General features: G+C 40.0%; 2 protein-coding genes across 2 annotated transcripts; both read right to left on the bottom strand.

Moving 5' to 3' along the window:
* Window positions 1-672: 672 nt before the first annotated feature.
* On the bottom strand, window positions 673-10698 carry LOC116303281 (VWFA and cache domain-containing protein 1-like). The gene is made up of 14 exons (XM_031712796.2): window positions 10083-10698; window positions 9274-9498; window positions 8573-8764; window positions 7920-8195; window positions 7508-7649; window positions 6925-7193; window positions 6378-6525; window positions 5152-5437; window positions 4296-4483; window positions 3808-3888; window positions 3199-3508; window positions 2480-2915; window positions 1749-1996; window positions 673-1264 (listed from the first exon to the last, which is right to left on the bottom strand). Exons 1-14 carry the CDS (start codon window positions 10242-10244, stop codon window positions 673-675), a joined length of 3555 nt encoding a protein of 1184 aa, XP_031568656.1. The 5' UTR covers window positions 10245-10698.
* A 41-nt stretch (window positions 10699-10739) lies between these two features.
* Window positions 10740-19906, bottom strand: LOC116303310 (uncharacterized). The gene is made up of 17 exons (XM_031712835.2): window positions 19497-19906; window positions 18734-18790; window positions 18428-18553; window positions 17953-18117; window positions 16790-16913; window positions 16424-16533; window positions 16133-16204; window positions 15718-15948; window positions 15154-15333; window positions 14717-14896; window positions 14275-14409; window positions 13858-14126; window positions 12967-13066; window positions 12338-12463; window positions 11756-11866; window positions 11448-11561; window positions 10740-11259 (listed from the first exon to the last, which is right to left on the bottom strand). Exons 1-17 carry the CDS (start codon window positions 19579-19581, stop codon window positions 11141-11143), a joined length of 2304 nt encoding a protein of 767 aa, XP_031568695.1. The 5' UTR covers window positions 19582-19906; the 3' UTR covers window positions 10740-11140.
* Window positions 19907-23841: the final 3935 nt, after the last annotated feature.

The raw sequence follows: 23841 nt of genomic DNA, 5'->3' as shown, positions 1-23841 counted from the left end.
CACGCCATTTTCTGGTATTTATGACAGTATTTATGATTTATTATTTATTGGATCAACAAATTTGAATCATAAACCCTTTTAAATAAAATATCGCTAAAGTGGTTTGATACAACAGACTGAGAAAGAAAGAACCCGGTAACCTTCGTCCGATAATTAACCTTGAAGCAACTGAGCTGTTTGTCAATACAATGTATCGAAGTGTGAATCAAAAATGAGCGAACTTCGAATTTTAAACCAGTTCGATGAGGCCTACCTCGACAGCCGTTTATAAACTTAGTTATAAAATATTCCGGCGATGCATTGTGCCAATGTCAATGTCCAGCTCTCTTTCTCCTCAAAGTAGGCGCTGAACTAAAACAGGTTACGCATACCATTTCAAGAGCACAGCATTTCTTGAAGCATGCGCAGTAAGAGACAAGGGCTCTGGTAACGAGATTGGCTGGATTAATGATTTATTAAGATTCATAAGCTCATCAAAACAAAAGGCAGCACGCTTGGTGTTGAGGTTTTGCTGTTTATTGGAAAATAATATCGATATTTACGCACTGACTCCAAAACTATTTTTTTCGTTTTTTGATACAACTTTCTCAGTTTCGAAGCACTAAGTAGAATCAGTATGAAAAGTTTGACAGAAAGATATTCTCAAACAATAATAACTTTATGCAATTGATCTCAAAATTCATCATCGTAGTCGTATTCTTCCGGCTCGTATTCTTCATTCTCTTCGTAGTATCCTTCCTGCCCGTAGTTATACCCCGCCTGATATTCCTGTGTATATATCGCTTCGTCCATCTCGACACCAGGGTAGTATCCTTCCATCACCTGTGCATCCATTTCTGTAGGTTTTTCCTTCTTTTTCTTCCCACAGCAGCAGAGGTAAATACACACTGACATTAATAGTATTAGAAGTAGGAACGAGACAACGGCAACGATGAGAGCAGGCATGTTTTTTGTGCTTAACCAAGTTGTTGTTTGGTCCGTCGGATCGACTTGGGTCGTCTTTGGTCCCAATTCACGTATGAATGGATTCTTTCTGTTCCACACGCCGCCGTAACAATCGTTATCGTAAGAACAGAATGGAATATCCCGTTCTTTGCTTTCTTCCCACTTACACCAACTGCAGCCAAATGTTTTACGACAAGAGCTTTCACTTTCAATTTCATCACATTTTGGGTTGAAGCAGTTCGGAAGGTCAGCGGTGTTCGATGGAAGTGGTGGACGACTTAAAACTTTGGCGGAGGGAGGACTGCATGATGGGATTAACCTGTTTACAAAAAGCAATAACAATTCTATCATTTACAGTCACATATTACAAAGCTTTAAACATAGATGTTTCCTTGATTACTTTCGGCCATAAGATACTAAGACACTCTTATAGAAGTCATTGTTGTACGCGTTGTACGAAGGGTGGATAGCGCTATCCGACGGATAAATTATTAACCAGTGGATAAGTGGATGCTGTCATCCAATAAATGTATCCACTGGATAAGATTTATCCTTCAATTAGCGCTAATAAATTCACCCTTCGTACAATCGGGCCCTGATGCAACATAGTGGACGAATGTTCTTCATAGAGTATTTGCCCTAGAAAAATCAATGGATAACAAGTATATTTCTGGTTTACTAGAATATCTTTCATCAAGCGAATTCGAATTTAGCTTCGGAAAAATATCTGAGACCAAATTGCTTCAGTCCTCCTTAACGGAGCACTACACTGCGAGTCACAAAGACTCTTCGATGCAACTTACTCGTTCTTGATGACATCGTTGCAATAATCATAGTCCAGATACTTCGTACAAGGACACTCGCAAGTAGAATTAGTTGAACAAGTTTTCTCACAGTGACATGACGCGCTGTCATAACAACTGGATTGGCTGGTAGCGAACGACGCCACGAGGAAGACGTTGCTCTGTGGTATTCTTGTCATGGCGAACATATCGCACCGACCAGGTGTTTCTTGTTCGTTATATATGATATCATCAGCTCCAACATCAAGCTGATGGGAAAGGAAGAAATCGGGACTTAGGTGAAAATGGCGAAGCGATATGAAAGTACTGTAAACAAGAGGGACGAAGTGCCCTAAACAGAACATCGTCCATTTTTTTATGCTGTCTTGCAAGTTGGAATAACAAAGTTATGCAGTTTGTTTGTCCATGACTTCCTACAACCTGATATTCCAGTTTTCCTCTTTCCACAAAACCTAACACGCTAAACTCGAATTCGATCTGTGAGTTAGCCGTGCCCTGACTTAGATCAGCCCAGAGGTTTTTTCAGGGTTCGATCTGTGAGTTAGCCATGCCCTGACTTTGATCAGCCCAGAGGTTGTTTAAGGGTTCAATCTGTAGGTTAGCCGTGTCTTTACTTTGATCATCGAGTACAACCAAAAAGTAGTCGGTTTCAGAGTATCAAAGAAATGAAAGGGTTTCGGCTTTGCTTAGTTTGCCAAGTTCAATGGCATCAAATCAAACAAACAACTAACCTCGTAAAATATCTGCATGTTCCTCTGTGAGAAATCCTGACATGTCTTCTTTTTCATTGCGCCTATCTTGATAAAGTAGCTCGCAATGTGTCCATGTATTTCAGTGATGTGCTTGTTGGTAACTATGGCAACGTCGTCGTATAAATTTCGCTTAGCGAACCTGGGGTGAAAGACGACGTATCCACTCGTGTCCACCAAAAAACACGTGGTCGTTCTTGTATCCTGGCAGCGGAAGCCAAGCTCGTTTTTAATCAGAATATCAAAATTTGAAATTGTGAGATCAGCTGCGACAACACCAAACAGGTTGTCCTGGTTTGGGTTGCTGATTGCCATGGTAACAGATTGGCTGATGGACATGATGATTCCTGCTCCCAGAGGATCTTGGTATGGAGTGGTGAACGTCAACTGGTTTGGGGAATTCTTCGCCTTCAAAAACCTAAAAAAATAATAATTCAAAGGTCAATCGCTTTATAAATACGCCATGATACCAATTGTGGCATTTGCAACTCCTAAAATTCCAATTCGATCTGACGTCGAGTGCCGTTTAAGTCATGATTCTGAATATTTTTTGCAATAAAACTAAAAAGTCTTCTGCTGATTCCCTAGTTTTGAATGATTCTGGTTGAATTCAGTTACGATCTTCTTCTCTGCACATATCATTTTCTGATAAAACAAGTAGAGTGCCAAGCAAGCAAGTGTAATAAAGTGTTGACTATTACCAATGACGGTTAGAGTGGTCATAACTTTGTGGCAAAGGCTCTCCCGGAAAGAACTTTAGGACGCCATTAATTGTTCCGAAAAAGCGCCTTGGAATTTGGGCGAGACATTTTTTATGATGACTATGAACCCAAAGTTTCTCCAGAGAAACCCCAATCTTAGCAGTTTCAGCAATGCCACTTGGGAACGTTTTCCTGTGCTTATGGATTAGGTCGTTCATGTAGCTGGTGATCTTGCTCGGTGTCTCTTCGCTGTCGAGGTATTCTGAGGGGTCGTTGAAGGCTCTGGGACTAAACTTGATTGTCGATTTATCTGTGAATTTTACGAGATGTAAAATAATAAGTACTCGAAAAATGGAGAAAAGCCATTGTTTCCGATATTTTTGGCGCTAGCTTAAACTTATTTGAGCTTTAAAAGTGCATTCCACTTTGTTGCTTTGCAATCATTCATTGTGTTTGTAGTCTGGGTGTGACTGACGGCACATTCATTTTTTCCAATTTGATATAGTTTTATGGGTATTCTGAACAAAATCTAATATTTCTCTATTGGAAGGATGGGTAAATATACCCTATGCATGATGTCACTAACGTATACTGGCTTGTTGCATATACCTCTGTACGATACGGAGTCTGCATAGTAGCACGTCTGTCCATGTGGGACCAAGTCCATCCTGTGATATGCTACCTTACCGCCTAGAGAGAGAAATTATGAACCATTTAACGGTGGGTGTTTTGGAGAAATTCGCAAGATTGATGGCATGTCTCCATACACTTGTGCAAGTGTAGAGACAGACATCTGTTTGTCATTTGTGTATCGAGTTGTTTTGCGACAGGATGCAAAAAAATCATTATCCGCACAGAACAAAAATACAACATGATGAGATGAAATAAAAGCATCCCTGAACTCCTCATAATATTTATTTCCATAAACATAAATCACTCTTTTCCCATTTCAGACCACGTGTCATTCCCTATAGTATCCTTTCTTTGTTTAAAGGTTGTGCATGAGAAGACACAGGAATACAACTGTATACCAAAATATATATTTTTCATAATATTAGTTTAGCTACCATACTTTTCAGTTGTTGGTTAATTCTTACCGTTTGTGTCTTGGACGGTCACTGTTTTATCTTTGTCCGCTATGGCAATACAAATGACGTACATCATCACACGACTACAGTGGTAGTGATAATTAACCTTCATTTCAGAGATTCCTTGCCTGCTTCCTCCATCTCGTGTAAAAGAAATTCGTTGTCTCTGAATTTCCTTGCTCCGAACCTCCTTTCCCCTGAAAAGAAAAAGGAAGGTGCTTCATTCTAATCTGCTGGATAGAGAGGAGTAAAGGAAAAATGCTGTTGGCTCGGTGTAATTCTATACTGGCTTCCCGACTAAACCAAGAACAAGAAAATGGACACAACACATGTCACATCATATCACATCACAGGTCACATCACATTACATTACACCACACCACACCACACCACACCACACCACACCACACCACACCACACCACACCACACCACACCACACCACACCACACCACACCACATCACATCACATTACACCACATCACACCACACCACACCACACCACATTACACGACACGACACCGCACCACACCACATTGCACCACATCACATTGCACCACATCACACCACACTACACCACATTACACAACATCAAATCACTGTGAACACGTACCCATGTGAGAGGTACTTTACGGTTACCACAAAAACAAGTTACGCAGTTTGATCCCTATTGACCTCGCAAACTTTTATCGAAGTTTCTAATCCGCTTGCCTTTAAATTTTGAGTTCCCTCCTATAATTCGTGTACTATAACAAGCAATTTATCTGAAAAGTTTATTCCACAAGCATTTTCCATCGATTGTTGAGAGAAGATGTAGAGCTAATAAGTTATTGTCAAGATGGTTTTGAACTTGACCACAACACTTACTGCAGATTTCTTAGTGTTCCAAAGAACCGCTTGAACGCCTGCCCCTGTTCGAGCTTGAAGATATCAATGAGAGCTGGATCTTCAGTGATAGCTCCCGGGGGAGGCATGAGAGGATGACTAAGTACGATGCCATTATGGAGGTGTGCCATGAAGGAGTAGGAATCGGTTCCAGCATGATTGAAGTACTGGACGTCAGAAAGAAGATCAGTAAGTGTGATATCGGTTCCTGCGACTCCTTTCAAGACTCCATCACGAAAACATGGGATGGCTACAGTTATAAGGACTCCTACAAGCAAGAAAAGATTAAAAACAGAGGAGTTTAGACAAAGAGGGCCTTGCGGTGGTGCATTCTCCTCACTTGTGGGGTCTCGTGCTCAATAGCTAGAGTCGGGATCACATCTAATCAAATTATGTTAAGTCCTTCCCTTTATTCAGTCGAGGGTTTTTTCAGGTTTTCAGGTTTTTCCGCCCTATGCAAGACCTAAGGCCCTGGCTAAACGAGGAAACATGTTTCCAGAAACATGTTTACCGCGCGCATGTTTCCTCGATGTTTCCCAGTTTAGCCATATGCGAAGCATTGATGCGTGCAACAAATTTTGCTTCCAAGACGCAAAAAGTGTTTTTGCTGTGCGGCAGAAACATTTCATTTTTCAACACGCATGGAAACATTGTTTCCTGATGTTTCCTGACAGTTTTGCCACCTTAGGAAACATTTAGGGAAACATGTTTCTGGAAACATGTTTCCTCGTTTAGCCAGGGCCTAAAAGACGCTAAACTTCGTTAGATAGCCGTGCCCGGCCTGAAGTTGTTTCAGGGTTTGACTGTTGAAAATAGCTTTAAAGTAACCAGTTTTAATTTCTTACGATGATTGTATTGTGTTTCTTGGCGAAAAAGCGCACTTTTTGAACCTCTTTGCTTGGAACTCATTGACTCGTTCAAACTTCTTGCGAGATGAATAAATTATCTCTTTGATTGACGTTTCAATCCAGTAAAATGTTGCAGAACTCACTTCAGATAAATAGATTTTTTTCTCATAGATATTCATAATAAACTCTGCTTACTTTTCTGAACAGGTTTCGATAAAACATTTAATTTATTCAATCCAATTGGAATACGTTTATGAGAATTACGAAACATCATCTTCAATCTGATTCATGAAAAATGCATGAGAGAGTTTAAAGGCAAATATTTAAAATAAAAAAACCAATAGAAATACATCATCTTACCCAGGCCCCACGCATCGAGGTATGGCGAGGAGACGGAAGTGTATGTCTTGACAGAAGTGATCTTGGCTCCTTCCAAATGCTCGTAGTATGTAGAGAGTTTAGCGTGAAGATTGGCAATGTTCTCGACCGGTTTGAAGACAGTGGGGGTCTAGAAATTTTTTGATATAAAGGAAAATGATTTAAAAATGGCCCTTTGAAAAGTAATCCAAAACTATTCTGGACTTCTGGCTCCTCAGTTTGAGAAAAATAAGAGGTGTCACTTGTCCACTTGAAATTATTGTTTTCCAGGCCACCAAATGAAATACATAACGTTGCTAATAAGGGTTAATAACAGTAAAACAATAACTAAAAAAATTAGTTTTATTATTATTGCAATAGTGGGCAGGTTTCTATTCTTCACTGATAAATTTTCACGCGGCTTCATGACCCCTCAGTTTTACAGTGACGTCATTTCTACGTCACTGTTTCAGATCAGCTGAAAGTCTATGAGACAAACATTTCCCTTTTTACTTAATTCCAAGAACTAAAACAAGCTGCCATAACCCACCGTCTCCTTTGATAGTCTTTTCAAAAATTTTGTCATCTCGTGATCCTTGCCAATGCCATACGTCAGGATCAACACTCTGGTATTATCAGCGTACATTTTATCTTGGTGGGTATTTATTGATTGGAATATTGGATCTGATAGGTCCTTGGGTGCGCCGTCCGTAATAAACAAGATGACTGACTGCCTTCTCTTGTCGCCTCTTTCTTTATCTACTGATTTTTTTAGAAGACTAAATGCGGCGTCGAAGCTTCTTTCGTAGTTAGTTCCTCCTGTAACCCAATATATATATGCACATATTAAGGGTGATACCACATGAACGGCACTGCAAGGTACATGATATCATAGGAACATTAAGGATGATACCACAGCACTGCGAGGTACATGACGCGTATTGCGAGATACATAACATAGGGACATATTAATGATAGTACCGTGCACGTGACGGGTACTGCGAGATACATGACATAGGGACATATTAATGATAGTACCACATGACGTGCATTGCAAGGTACATTATATCATATTCACATATTTGCGAGTTACATTCAGCTGATTGATATCAGGACATTAATCATTAGCATACCTCCTGGCTTTGCTTCAGATACAAAGCTCGCAAGGTGTTTCAAGTTAAAGGACGTAGCTCTTGCAAGTCCTTTTTGGAAACAGTCATCTTCGCCTACTTTGCCTGGTAAATTCGCTTTAGTATTGAACAACACAACTCCAACCTGTGAAAAGTAGAACTTCATAATAGTATGATTAAAACTACCATGCTTTCAGAGGTGGGACGACGAGTGCACGAGAAAACCCTCGGATTCACGTGTTAATTGTCTTGCCGTAAGTGCATGTCAACTAAGGAAGAATAGAATGCACTGGGCGAAAGTGTTGGATGTGTAACCTTTGCTACATGGGATCTCTGGCTCTCCAGGGTGTGGTGGAGGGCACCCCAGAAGATCTAGAGCACTGTAGGTGCCAGTTAAACTTTAAAAAACACAAACCTGATCCTCCGGCGACAAAGCATTCAAAAGGGATGTCACAGCATCCTTAGCAACCTCAAGCCTAGTGGTCCTATTTCCCTCTAAGGTAATGGATGCAGCCATCGAGCTACTTGTATCAAGGACAATAACAATGTTCTTGGTAGACGGGCTAGCTGTCATCACATACCATGGCCTTAACCTGTTGTCATACTGTCCACAGTCCTTTACAGGACGTGATGGGAACGTTGTGGTTATCCCTTCTGTTGAGCCAAAGTACTGCCATTTTAGACGATGATTCTGAAAGGTATAGAAGCATCAGCTAGCAGAATGTCGGGGCGACTGATTATTGATTCATGGAGAGGTGGATGGATACTCTGGAAACGTTTTGCGGTTGTGCACAGAGTAGTACGCAGATTTGACACCGCACTGCGCACCTCACATTTTGCCATTCTCGACTGCGCTATAAAATTTAATGAACTATGAATTTTATATGGAATTCATTGCGATCACCATCGTATCACAATGTCAATTCCAAAACAATCGTTACGTACGACCTATAAGATTTAATCAAAGCGATTTTCTTCGACGGGGCATGCAGTGGAGACCAACTCTGGCATGAAATTTAGAAAATGATAAACGTTACTGAACGATAATTATTAATCAAGTTGTCATACCTTTTTCAAGTTTTTGTACATTGCTTCCATAGTATTGTCTCCCAGTCCCCTCGCGGATTGTTTTGACTTTTGAGACCTCAATTCACACGAGAGACCTGAGTCGATATTGGCCTTGAATCGAGGGTCGTACTTGACCGAATTTAATGGAAGATTACAGCATGGGTGCTGGTCAACTGAAACAAATTCACTTAGCTATAAGCAATATACGAAGCGTTTACATGTGGTTAGGTTATATGGGACAGCATTAAATATAGATATCATAAGGGAATCAATGGTGCATTGCGTAGCGGTAGTGCACAAGCCTCTCCTCTCGGTTCTCATTTTCATTTCTGACCGCACTCGGTATCACATGTGACTAGAGTTTAGGTCTCTCCCTTGATTCCTCCATAAAACCTCTCTAATCTAAATTCCAATTCGAACTATGACTGAGTTAGCCGTGCCCTGACTTAGATAAGTTCTCAGATTGTTACAGAATATCGATAAAATTTGCAGGTTTGGATTATTTTTTTAAAATTATATTTGAAAAAAACGTACTTTCGTCGATGTAGCGCAGAACTGAATATTATATCCTCTGCGCTTTTAGTAAAAATTCTCAGCCAATGAAATGCGACAATCAGCTAAACAGAAAAACCGTGACGCAATGTTTGAAGTCTTTTTTCGACGGTCCGTTTCGTAAACTAAGACCAAGGTCTTGTTAAAACATCGAATTTCAAATGAGCCGTATGTAAGGTATAGTATCTGTTTGTTACTACGAAGTAACTCTTACCATAGCTCCTGGCATAGTCTTCTTCGACTCCTCGTTTTAACTCTTGCAGGGCTGTTATTCTATCTGAAAATCGATGTCGTATAACGTCTGATAGTTGCTTGATGATTTTATTTCCGTCGACGACATCTTTAACTGCTTTTACTTTTTCATTGACTTCATTCTGTATCATTTTAACACAGACATATCAGTGTTTTTCTTATTCTCCTCAGCATGCGATTCTGCAGTGTCGTCATTCCGACCGGCGTGACGACATTAAAACCGAATTGGAAAGGAGTATAGTCTCGGTTCTCCCGGGTCGGAACAGAATAGAAGCCACCACCCTTCTTATTACTGAGACTACATCAAAATATTTCTTATAGATATTTTCTAAGATAGTGAACCTGATGCACTGTTTTGTTCGCCATGGCTGTGTGGTTCCCCTTGAGTTACATTGGTTTCGTTTACCGGGAATCTTTTGGAAAATCCCTTAACATACATTTTAATCAATCGTAGTATACTGAGAAATTATTGTAATGCATGAGCAAAATAAAAAGGGAAAACATTACGTCTAAGTTAAAATGTATGCTTTGACAAAGATTCTCATCTCAACGACAAAATCTAAGTGAACTAGTTTATAACATCAAAAACAAGAACTTGATTTGAAGTGACATTGAGTGACTGAAATAATTAATTTGAACCAAATCCTTGACATAAAACTGATGCAATGTATTCAATTTATTTGTTGTCATTATTTATTTAACTTACTTGGATTAGCTCAACACCAAGACAATCTCGACGCAGTTCATCAAGTTTGATAGCAAAACTGCCGACTAAGTCGTTGACTTTGGGCTTTCGATCACTTGCATAAGAAAAGACTGGCGATACGATAAGCAGAACTATTACAATATTCTTAATCTCCCAGCCCATCAAACTGTTTCTATTTTTATATTTTTAGGCGCGCGCGTCATTGGTCGATGTAACCATGCGCGCACTATTTTCGCGACTATGACGTAATTCATGAACTATGACGTCATTATACGAAATATTTCTTTGATCTTTCTTCTATAGTTTTTTGTGGATTATGTACTGTTTAATAAACGAGCAGGAGTGTTTTATCGGGTATAAAACACGAGGCGTAGCCGAGTGGTTTTAGACCCGATAAAACACGATCTGCGAGTTTATTGAACAGCTTAGAAAACTCATGATGTATGTTCTCATATTGTACGGAATTCTTTACGAAATGAACCAAGTTTGATAGAGAAAATCCAAGTTAAAGTTTATGCAAATGAAGACGAATCTATATTAGATATAAAACCTCCTTCATGGTCATGATTTCTATTGTGTTTTCTTCATGAATTATTAATGAGTTTTCTAAACTTTTGATAACAGATCTCTGTAAAAAATATAAGATTTATTCAGCCCTAGAAGTATGATTTTTTTAATTCCATTGGGTAAATCATGAAAATTATAACAAAAATGATAACAAAGTGTTTCATAAATGTTAAAAAAATATAGGATTAGAGAAGTTAAGATGTGTACTAACAGGCTTAGTGACTATTTAATGGAAAAACATAGCTAGCACTATTTTGTACTGAATAGCAATAGAGAAATTGAATTTTTTACTCAATTTACTGCAAATTAATTTAGTTTAATTTTAAATTCTGTTTCACAGATTTTTAAAAAAAGCATTTGCCATCTCGATATTTTGTTCAATTTGATTTTTACACGTTAGTATTTCATTGAGTATCATTTCTCCTATATAACATTGAGTCTCTTGATCCATTGTTACCATCACTAATAAATCGCGTCCGTCCATCAGAAAGTTATCCATGTTTCCTACAAGACTTGCAGCAGTGTTTTTTCATCCATGAAGGGTTTTTACTACATTCACCCTTCCCTGCCCATCTTGAACAGTTCTTGTTGTCATCAGTACAGGCCAGTTCTGTAGAAAAAAGTATAACTTAAAATCTAATTTACAAGCGATCTACTTGTAGACAAGCCAATCCAGAGGTTCTGAGATGGACAAAAATTTCAATCCTTGCCTCAATTCCTTCATTTCCTACTTCTTGCATCAGGATTATTACCATACACAATAACAATACATTTCTAAAACGCAAACAAAAATCTTGCCTTTTTTACAAGACTTGCAGCAGTTTTTGAGCATCCAACCAGAGTTTTTGGTACATTCATTTTTCTTTGCCCAATTTGAACATTTTTTCTGGTCTTTGTCGGTGCACGAGAGCTCTGAGATAAAAAACAAAACCACTTCATATTAGTGATAAAAATTGGAATAAGGATGAAACTTTGCAGTAGATTCTGGTGGTGGTGTTGTACTAGTAATTTAACCTGTAAGCGGTTTATTGTGCATCTATTGCCCCTCCACCCTTGGGAAGAGTTGGCTCCCTTTTTGTGAGTGCACTAGACCACCCTACACTCACCTTTCCTGCATGACACGCAGCAGTTTTTCCTCATCCAACCGGCATTCTTCTTGCATTCACCAATACCCGTCCAATAAGAACACTTCTTGTTAGTATCCTTGCACTTGACAGCTACAAACAAGCAAATCAAATATTTTATTCTTTCATTGCGTCTATTCAAAGGATTTTCCTAGTATGCGTAGATATACATTAGGTTATGGACGAGGAGAAATAAGGAATATCATGGTGATATATAGGATCAGGTTAGGTCGTGCGACGGAGCTATAATCAACGATGAAGATCGATGGCGCATGGCATTTTCAGCATGGGATCAAAAATTAAATTGAAAATTCTTCACGCTGTTCTTCACTGATTTCTCCTTTTCGAATCTTCTTTCACTTTCTTTATATAACCACGATCCAGATTTAGATTTAGATTTAGATTTCTTCTGTATATATAGTCTTTACTATTTGTGGATATGAACTTAACCCGTTAACTCGTACAAAAGATACATGTTCTAAAGTTCCCCCCTCCTCCCCCCCCAAAAATCATTCGCATTCCCATCTGAATCACATATATTTGGCAAAAAGGTCGGAAACTTACGTGAACATACACAGCTCTTTCTGCAGAATTCAGTCATGAATTTCGGTCTTCTAGCACATTCTCCTTCATAGGCCCATTGTTTGCACTTCATTTCAATATCAATACATGGAGGAACTGTTGGCTTCGCTATAACAAAACAGAATGCATTGAGTATTTCAACTGCGCGAGGCACTTATGGTTAGTGGTAGTGGGAGAGGGAGTAACCCTGTGATGGACCAGCATCCCATCCAGAGGGAATAGTGATACTCCTAGTCATGACATGCTACTGCAGTTGATCACGTAGCAAGATACAGGGGAGGAGGAGAGTGACCCTGTGGTGGACCAGCATGCATCTCATATAGGGATGATAGTGATACTCCTAGTACTTCATGTTACTGCAGTTGATCACGTAGCAGGATACAGCGAAGGAGGAGAGTAACCCTGTGATGGAACAGCATCCCATCCAGGGATAGTAGTGATACTCATATGGTCATTCCGGCCATCATGTTACAGAAGCTCCAAATAGGCACCATCTGTCTGTGGTGACTCCTTGGTGTTCTCTCGATTTCGATTAGTACAAAGTTTACCTTCATCTACATTTTTCATATAAAGTTAATTCAATACGAAAGGTAGTTCACTCCATGTCGTACCTGTTGGAGTGTTTGGACACCGTCCAGTATAGTAATACAGATCATCTAAAGCGATAGTGCCTTGTTCCTTTCTACCATTACCAGAACCCTCAAATGATACCTATGGAATACCAAATGCATATCTCAGATTTCAAATGTTTGAAAAAAACTATAGAGTATGGTACTATAAGAAGACACCTTTTATTAAAAGGACAGCTAGGTGCACGGTCCCAAAATGTGCTTCCCATATATTTACTGTAAAACGAACCTCTGTTAAGCAGACGCCGAGCAAGATTCCCAAGGTGTCTGCTAATACAGGTAGCACTTCATTTCTCGAGTTAATTCGCTCACCTTCTCGTTTTGTTCGCGCCATTTCCCTCGGAAAGTCATCGTAACCGGAAGTGCTTACTAATTGAATCCGAGTTTGCAGCGGAAAAAAAGGCGATCGAGAGTTGTATCAAGTCTAATTCGAGTTCACTGAGCTTCCCATAAACGTAGCTCAGTCGGAAAAAACTTGGACATCGAAATTAAAAGGCCCGACTGTGTGTTAGTGCTATACCGGGATGTCAGTAGTCCAGGGTTAGTCTTACTAGTGTTACTCCTATTTAATTTTAGTCATGTTTCTGTTTTATTTGTCTTTTATCTTAAATAGATTGAACAGATTGCCCGCAATCTTCAATATTATTACCGATTTCTTTCCACCCACTATGACCCAATTACTTTACCCAGTACCCTAATTTCGTCCTCTAGTCCCCCAGCCTCTTCCTAGTTTTGGGCGGGCGGGGCGACGATGAACCGGAGAAACCTGGGAACGAGATTACGTAGTATACATACGATAAATTAGTCGTCAACCTCTAACTCGTTTCTGTCTAGGATGAACTTCAATACTGTACAAGAAACAAACAAACAAACCTCGAAATTTTTGTTAATCACGTTAATGAAGGCACTTCCAAAATGCCATTGTCTTCCCTTGGAGCCACTAGCGGTGAAAACGGTCCATGATTTATCATTATTTCCCATAAGGATTCGAATAACAATGGACAGGGTGCCGACAGACGGGCCATCCATGAGGTAGTAAAATGTTAAACAAAATGGCTTGTCGCTCCAACCAAAAGTATTTTTGAACTTTGCTTTGCCTTTGAAAATAGAGCTAGGACCCGTAGGCAAGTAGAGATACCCTCCTATGTGAAGAAAAAATCATTGAAGTTAGTTGATAGTATAGGTGAACATTCCCTTTTCGAAAGAACAGGCTACAATGTTTATGGTAGTACAGTGATATCATGATAAGTTGACTAGTTTACTGAAATATAGCGCTTTTATATTAAATACCTCTAAAATTTCCATTGGTGTGGTCAGCTTTTGGCCCAGGCCTTCTCCAGATGTCTTCTAACACCCACTTCAGGTAACCCGGTCCCTCAGATTTCCAAGATCCCATGTTACCTTCAAACTGCGTCTCGTAGTATGCTACAGAAAAAGTTCAAGCATCATACATAATTACTAAATATGAATATAACGTAACCCAAGTGACACGGAAAGCGCAAGGTACTCGTGGTAAGGTAGGACTGAGGTTGCGTTCAATTTGGCAAATTTCTTTCTTCCTTAGTGAATGGTAAAAGCCTTGGAACAATCTCTGGGGCACGGCTAACTCACAGATCGAATTGAAATGTAGTGTGATAGGTTTTGAACCCGGAGTTGAAATCTCGAATCTCGGGAGAGATAATGGAATTATAACACTTTAGGAGCATCAACATGAAGAAGAAACAGACCTTACCTAGTTTACACTTTCCTGCTGTACATTCTTCTGTGTCTTTTGCTTTTCCAGGACATTTTTTGCCATTACGCATCGGATAAGGATTTGTGCACTTACGGTCTCTAGTTTTCGTTCCTTGACCGCATTTGGCATTGCACGAAGACCAGGGACTCCATCGTGACCATCCTCCGTTGATCGGTCCTGTAACAAAGACACGTCCAGTATGTTAGAGCAGTTTTCGTAAAACTGTAAAAAAAATTCACGGCACGAACACGGTCGTGACACGGCAAGGCTAACGCCAGACCAATCACATTGCTCGAGAAAAAAATCTTAAAATTCTAGAAAGCATCGCGTTCACGGCACGACACGCTTATAGCACTGAGCTTTTTACAGTCAAGCAAAAACTGCTGTATGACAATATTTCTTACAGCTTTCATATCACTGCGTTAGGTTCTCACCACATTCACTTGGTGCACATTTTTTATATTCGAGCTCTACCCCATGTTCATCGGATCCCGGACAAAGCTTCTTCTTGAGATATTCACTTCTGGCACCAATACAGTACCGCTGACGAGTACGTTGGCAGGCCCAGTTACATGGAAACCACTCAGACCAGCTCGAATATCCACTGTAGCCGGCTGTTAAAATAAGAAAACAAATGTTAACATTATTCGAAATGGGTCCTCCGCTTGACGCATTTCATTCTCACTTGATCGAAGCGAGAAAATCATTCAATAATAGAGACCTTTAGCATCAGGTTTACCGCTAACCGCTAGGGATCAGGCCCAGAAACACGCCCGCAAACACGTAGAAACACTCAGCTTCAATGAAATTCAATATGGCGGATCCGACAGTAACAACTTCGTTATGACGCCTTTCCGAATGTCGAAAGTTCACGGAAAACGCCTGATGTCAAACTTCAGTTTGAGGTTTGTCTAGCAAGGACGTCGTGCTAAAGGTCTCTAATAGAGAGACTATCTTAGACATTAAGGTATCAGCCAGAACATATCAGTACGACATACCTGGATATTTAGTACACTCATAAAGTGCATTGATGGCAACCTTATCGGTAGAACTAAAGCTACCTCCGGTCCTGCCAAGCTTTCCATTCGGGTTGTCGATACGTTCAAGAGTATTCTCACCGTTGCGTGTAAAAGTCCTTTTCCCATAATGCATCAAGCTCTCGTAATCATAAGGGAGCCCAAGAGAACCAACTGACCCAATATCATGTCGCTCGAAGTTATATTCCTGACCTGGGAAGAAACAATGGAGCGGCTAAACTGAGGAAAATTAGATTTTACGCACTGTCAATGGGGTTTAAATAACTGGGAATGGAAAATAAAGTCGACAAAGTTCATCGGGACTGTGGGAGACAGTTAAAAGAGTTAATGACCCAGGTATGGTGAAAATAGTACATTGGTCGTCAAATCGGTTTACCTGCAATAATGTTTTCCCATAGAACCCTGACGTACTTGTCTCGGTCCGTTCTTCCTTGCTCGTGATAGAAGCCTAAGATGAGAGAATAAACGTCAAGTTGCTACCCTGCAACCCTTACATTTACTGAGAGGCCTCAAGAGGGACCCAACAAATTCTACTCACTTGTGATATAGAGAGTGCAGGAATCCAAAAACGGATTCCAGAGGCAAAATACGGGTGAACTACGAGCTACCATTATACCACCTTTGATTTCTGAAATACGAAATTCATGAATCATTGGTCAGTACTCACCAATAGCATGCGTCATCTCGTGTAGAATGGTACCGATATCATGGCAGCCGTTCCCTAGTGACAGAACTTGGTGTTTCTTGGAATAAGTCTTCCCAATCAAGGAGTGGCATCTAGATATGAGCCAATGATTTAAAGGGTTAGTTGGTTAATACGTATGTCATGACTACGGATAATATATTTTTTAAAATACTTTTCCGGCACAAGAAGACCTCCAGGGATAACGAAAAAGCCTATGCTTATGATAGGTTCCTGTGAATTTGGCTAAGAATTTTCGTGGCAAAAACGTCACCCCACCTCGATCTCTCACAACGCCTAGGCCTGCAGATTAAAGGAGATAGAAGGATAGCTGAATAGCCAACTACATACCCTGCTCGTCTGTCGATGTACAGGTAGTTCATATTGGAAGGAGCTGACGACAGTTCGTAGAACTTTAGGCACGTGTAACGTTCAAAGATCCTCACAGCCTCTCTGATGAGATGGCGCTTACTCTCTAGAAGATTATTATCAGTAAAGATCAAAATAAACTTTATGTGTCACCTATATTCAGGAGCCTGGAGAGCGACTTCGAGTTCGTAAGCATTAAAACTATGCTGAAGGAATAAAACTGAAAAGCGCGCGCGTGCTGTATACAGTTATAAAGCACGCGGGAATAGATTGGCTAAACAAATGAGAAGCTAGGAGCAGCGCGCGCATGCTGTGTTCTTTCATAAAGCATGGCCCTCTACCAACCAGAAAGCGACATTAATACCAGATACGGTATTTAGTTTTAGAGCAAATGATGTATGAGAATGAAAAATCACTGTACGATGGCGGTGCCGTGTCCGAGCATTCTAATTGGATGAGCAGTGGTCTCACGCGCACTGTGATTGGTAAAAGTATGTTGTCAATTGGTACTGTAGCCTTGTAATATGTGTTGCCGCTTTTACATTCACGCCGATATATATCCCAATTGGTTATGAGGTCTAGATCTTGCGCTTCCATGGACATTAGAAGACACATGAATATGGATACAACTCAAACAAGTCTTATTTTCATATATTGACTGTCTAGCGCCTGCCAGAGGCATTTTCACATACTTTCAGTTCGACCTCGTTGAGCTGCGTCACTAGAGAGTTTAAGATTCTCGTTTACGGTAAACATGAAACGTCAGTTGACCATTAAAAAATTCTTTAAAATTAGTGAAAAGGAATCGCAAAAATCTCTAAGTAGTAGATAAACAAAAGAATACTTGTCTTTGTTGAGAAGGTTTGCAAAAGGTAAAGTGGAAACGATGAAAACGTGGTCACGTTTGCCGTTTGCGGGAAGGAAAAACGGGAATCTTAATCTGCCTACTGCTGTACTTCGCGGTGGTGATTAGCCATAACAAGTTTTTTTTTCTTCCTACGCAGCCATCCTTAGGGTCTGTCACGCAAGGTTTCCCTCTCGTGGAGAGGGAAACATCTGCGTGACCTGAAATAGCAAAACATCACGCTCAAGGTAAAGAGGTCTTATATTCAACACCAGCTGATTTAAACTGAATCATTACTTACTCAAACTAGATGCGATCATGTAAGGAACCAAACGATTACGCCACAGGGAATAAACACTTATTTGACCCGCCGTTCTTTTGTTCAAAGACCCTGTTCGTCGTATCATTTCTTGTTGCTCTGGTGTCAGTTCTATGTCACCCTCGAAAAGATTATTAACACTTTGTTCTATAGAAAGAGTGAGAAAAGTAAGGAATGATTTTCATGCTGTTAAAATGATTTGAACAAAGTGATCATTCCATTATCAGGCCAGTCCTCCTACCATCTAGTCTCCCCCACAGCCGCTTTCAGTGTCGTCACGCAACGCTTTCTCCCCTGAGTAGGAGAGAAAGCGTTGCGTGACGACACTGAAAGCGGCTGTGGGGGAGACTACCCACCATCCCGCCAGGTCTCTAATCTATCTGCTTATTTAGTGCATTAAAAAAGTTACATTATTATTATGCGAAAATTTAATGTAATAATTTAAGTAAAAAAATACCCATGTTCGTCTCTACGATGTTCTCCTCCACGTCGATTGGCTGTTTCTTTTGCGCCTCATCCTGGTACTTTTTGTGAGCCTCGTTGACAGCCATGATACGGGAGTGAGTGTCATCATCTTTGACATCTGCGGAGAAAATAAACTTGATTCTGGTGCATGACGAGAGGAAAGGAAAGGAGAGGAGAGGAGAGGAGAGGAGAGGAGAGGAGAGGAGAGGAGAGGAGAGGAGAGGAGAGGAGGAGAAGGCAATCAGATGAGAAAGGGATGAAGACCGTAATCAGTATACGAAAAAAAGGTTTTTCTTACCTTCTAGAACAGCTCGCAATTTTTCCTTGAATTCCAAGTCATCTTGATATGATTTACCTAGACGTCAGTTATGCAAAACAAAGTTATTCAGTCTTGTTTTTGGAGTTTTGCAAGGGTCATAAACTGTAGCAATCAAATGCATCCCCCCCTCCTTGACTCTACCTTCGCATAACCTCCCCTCACTTATTCATCTATTTTTCTCGGTTTGTGGGGAGGGAGCGTTGCGTGACGACCGACACTAAAAACGGCGAGGGAGACTATATTTACACATGCATGACTGGTCAGCATCAGACCGATCGGGTTTTAGGCTCAACCCTCAGCCAACCCGCTCAAAAAACTTCATTAGACCGAAGACTTTGGAACACTTTGAATCGATTAGAATTCATTTCAGTTGAGAAATTGTCGACAATTAAAAAATGCATGCCGAGAATGTAGCTAGCTACAGCGAGGGGAACAAAAACTTCAAACCTTCAAATTCTATCAATACCCTGGAACAACCTTTGGGCTGATCAAAGTCAGGACACGGTTAGCTAACAGATCGAATTGGAATTTCATAGCTTCAAGTTGTTAGATTTTGCGGACCAGCTTGAGGAAAACCGTAGAACCCAAAGAAAACACTCTGAAGCTTGTAAGGGAAAGACCTAACAAATGCCCAAGGCTCCCCAAGTGATCAAACATTTGAATTTTAAACGTCCCAACTTTGTACATATATAATCCCGTATTCATGCTTGTACGATTGTTTGAAATTAATTTCCATGCAAACCTCTTGAAAGTCCATTGAGAGGAGAACCATTCAGCAAGCTGACTTGGAGCAAGAATAAACCAACTAGTAAAACTCCAGAGGCCATCGATTTTCTTTTGATTAATACAAGTAGTCGTGAACCTCCTGCTTGCTAGACTAGCAAATCAAAAGGAACCGTTTGACCGCCAAAAACCGTTAACATTGGTGATGTAATCCATTTATTTTAAACTCCTGCTGTGGTGTATTGTTTACTTATGGACATTGTATCAAGGATTAAATGTCCCCTGAGTACTGATTTAAAATATGGTTGCTATGTTGACTGTCTTGACTGGATAAACGGCATTTTCGCAAAAATAGAGCAAAGGGGAACGATTTTATCTCAGACAAGGGACGATTCGAAATAATGAATTCGAAATCATTTGCCCACTAAAAATCAGTTTCAAAAGTTAAAGCAAATTAGAATTTTCTCCTACAAAGGTTGAGTTTTCGCTTCTTTCTCTATGAAAATTCTGACTTGTTTTCGGTTAATCTTGAATATATTGAAAACGACGTCTGGACACCCCTTTTTTCTTTACAGATTTGAAACCAGCATTAAATTAAGGTCTAAATAAATCGTAATTTATAAACTTTTTTATTGATGTTTTTAAAATTAGTTAGGCAGCCACCTTAAAGGTGCTGACACACGACGGTGCAACATTGCATGCAACATTGCACGCAACAGGACTGTTGCAGCGTGTCTGCCCCAAACTTGTTGCATATAACGTTGCATGCAACAAATCTGAAGTTGAATCGCGCTCTACTCTTGCAACATTACGCGCAACAAATTTCATCCTGTGAACATGGCTGCAACATTACTTCCAACATTTTGAAATTTCCAGCCAATCAGCTTGCACCAAATCTATAACTGCTGACCAAATATCTTAACATAGCAGGCTGACACAAGCGATGTTGCATGATTTTGTTGCAATGTGTGTCACCCCGAATGTTGCATGCATTGTTGCACCGTGTGTCAGCACCTTAAACCTCCTAAGCAAGCAATCGCAAAAAATAATATTTGCCTACTAAAAACTTTTCTTTCGGCCTGAAAGATTAAAAGAATCTGGTATCCTGATATATAATGAGTATAAACAAGACGTGAATTGAGAAAGTATTTTCTTTACAGTTTATTTATCATGTTTTTCACTTTCAAAGTTGACACTATTCTTCACTTTATTTGGTTGGAGCAAAGAAGAACAGAAACTAGCTCGAGCAAACTCTGGCGCACTCCTTGTGCCGTTATTTTCTTGGGTTGGCTTGGAGCCAGTTCTATTTATCTGGGAGGCGATTTTATAATGGATTACTGAGGATATATTCGTAGGAATTTATTGATGTTGACAATGTGGTTTGGTTTTATCAAAGACTACTTCTAGAGTGGCTCTACTGAAACCATCCATTTCCACAAGTTGTAGGTTTTATGAAGTTGTTTCCAGTGGATGTCTCTGCCCGCAGTCCTTTTGAATGTGATTCATTTTCTCATCCAGGGAAATGACAGCCTTATAAAATCGAAAGAAATTTTACAGAACGTTAGGTATGAAGCCGAAGATTGCAGCCGAGATGTTTGGGAAAACTGGAAAAATACACACTGAAAATCGCTGGTTTACCAAAATGCTTTTTTATGCGTAAGCATGTAACAAAACCTTCACCAACGTTCTTTGAAATAGAAAGAAAGAAAGGAAAATATCTTCTTACTTGTAAAATGCGGTTTAAACAAGTCATAAGCGTGCTGTACACGACGGTACTTTCTTTTCTTTCAGAGTTGCTATGAGTATGAACATCAGATGGATGAATAACTTCATGGTTTTTATTAGAAGCACTGCTCGTCTTAGCTTGAAGGAGTGGAGAATCGCTTGGGAAGGGGTGAGAGCCATTTCGATCTTGACCAACATTCTAAATCAAAGAGATGAGTTCATCAGCAATCTCAACTTTCTTTATCTCATAGCCAAAAAGCCATCCTAATTTTGGACGACGCACACAAATTGAGCTCACAAGGCTTGCTGAATCAAAGGCACTTTAATTTCAAGTTCAGTTCATCAACAATTCCTTTCTTTTTTCAATGAAGAGATGCGATAACGCGATACCACTTTTATCTATACTTTTAGCAACACCTTTTTGATACAGATTTCTCTAATGTCACCTGCCTGTTTTGGAGAATACTTTACCTCTACATTGTCTGACACTTCTCGACCAAATGCCTTTTCCAGATGTCTTAATTTTTCCTCCAGACTCTCAATTTTTCTATAAAAAAAATAAAAATTACCAATTCATGTAAGGACACTTTTTCTACACATGTCAATCTGAACCTGCAAGGATATTAGACACAGGGTAATATAGATTCACTGATTTTATATCTTGGACTCCGTACTGATATTTTTACTGTCTGGAATTCGGATTCATTCCTTTTCATGTAGTGCTTATTTATAAAGACTAGTCAACAATATTAGGCATACTTTAGGTGTACATTCACTGCCTAGCGGCAGCGCGTAGCTTAGCGGCCTTCTCTAGAAGACAAAGCTCCCCATCCATGCACTCTGATGCACGTACGCAAGGTAGATAGACTGCAGTGTGCTCATTGAATCGATGTATGATTTTTCCTCGGCATTACTTGATGCAGCGCAGAACCAGTAAAAGAGATAGAGAGACTTGTTTATATGAATTGAGTAATGCCGTGGAAAAATCATACAAAGAAAGAAGAGAGTAGGGAGAGGGAGAGGGAGAGGGAGAGGGGGAGGGGGAGGGAGAGGGAGAGGGAGAGGGAGAGGGAGAGGGAGAGGGAGAGGGAGAGGGAGAGGGAGAGGGAGAGGGAGATGGCGATTGGGTCAGCAAATAGTAAATTGATATAGTTTTATAGCTAGTTGATCTGTTTCTAATCTTGCGGTATCCAGTTCCTGTTTAACTACCTTTCAGCTACTGTCCTCGCGACATCTGAACTTTTGAGCCTTGCTTTCAGGTACGAAATCTGCAAACGTATAATTATTTGGCATGCAATGAATTGCTGAAGGGAATTCATTCAAACTATATATTCCATGTAGGCTTACCAAAGCAGATGTTCTGGTAAAAGTGCATGTGATTTTACTCAACTCAAGAAACAAAAATTACTTATTACGTGGATGTAAAAGAGTAAAAATAGACACAAAAGAAGTGCATGAAAAAATGGAAAAGAGATCCACTCACATTTAGTGTACTGTAGTCTGACAGCCTACTAACTATGTTATGATAAGCAAAAGCACACTACATAATCTAGATTTAGGTTTTCTCCTACCTCTAACGTGTATTTCAGATTTTCATTCAACAGCTGGTCATTTTTGACATCTTGACCGACATTCACCGCGGGCATTGGAATTCTCTCGTGCAGTAGGTCACGCGCTACCTTAATTTCGTACAACAGAACCCCTTATCAGAACTGAATGCATTAGAATGAAATCACCTAGAATAAACTATTGGAAGGGTATTGCACAATTTCAAATCCAGAATAGACTTCTCTAGCCTGGGGTTCGATGTTTTCCCATTTCCGACCACGTGTCATTCTTTGGACAATAAGATTCTTTGTTTGAGTTGTATCCATATTGATGTGTATTTTCATGCGCAACCGTTAAAAAAAGAAATGATACTCTTGGGAATAACACCTGGCCTGGAATGGAAAAAAATACATTACACCCATGCAAGGTAAAGCTGAAGTCCAGTTCATCGAATTATAACTGAAATCGTCATATTGTACAAATAGCCATAATACTGGTAAGAAAGTATATTACTAAATAACTGTTATAAATCTCGTGTTCTGATTGGTTGGGAGCGCGTGCTTTATGAGAGTACACAGCACACGCGCGCACTTTCAGTTGCGTCATTCCTATCCAAATAAAGGTTATTGTATTTGCATTTTATACAGCACGTGCGCGCGTTTTCTATTTCTTCCGCTAAAATACACTTTATCTTACCTCTACACTAGAAGTACAGGAATTAGGGAATGGGATGTACCTTGGTAACACACTACCAGCCATGGATTGAGGTTCGACCTGTAACGTGATGTCGGCTTTTAATAGTGAATTACGATCATATATTTGTGAAAAAGCGCGGCACGATACAGAAACATGATCAACATAACTATTACAGTAATCGTTGACGCAAATATTGAAATCAATCAGCTCATTTGAGCACAAACTCCAGGATTACACTTTCAGGGGTGATGGGTACCGGGTACGAATACACCCAAACAGCTTCCTCTTAAGGAAATCAAGGGTGATGCGCGTAGCGGTAGTGCACTAGCTACCCCTTGCCTCTCACCTCTGGCTTGGGGTGCGGGTTAGATTACTGCATGCATCATATGTCAGTA

Source organism: Actinia tenebrosa, unplaced genomic scaffold (genome assembly GCF_029948245.1).
Source record: "Actinia tenebrosa isolate PJP-AT-01 unplaced genomic scaffold, QUT_ActTen_1.0 PGA_scaffold3__52_contigs__length_22856419, whole genome shotgun sequence".
NCBI classification, from domain to species: domain Eukaryota; kingdom Metazoa; phylum Cnidaria; class Anthozoa; order Actiniaria; family Actiniidae; genus Actinia; species Actinia tenebrosa.
The sequence above is the reverse complement of the archived record's forward strand: the minus strand, read 5'-3'. Positions and strand labels throughout refer to the sequence as shown.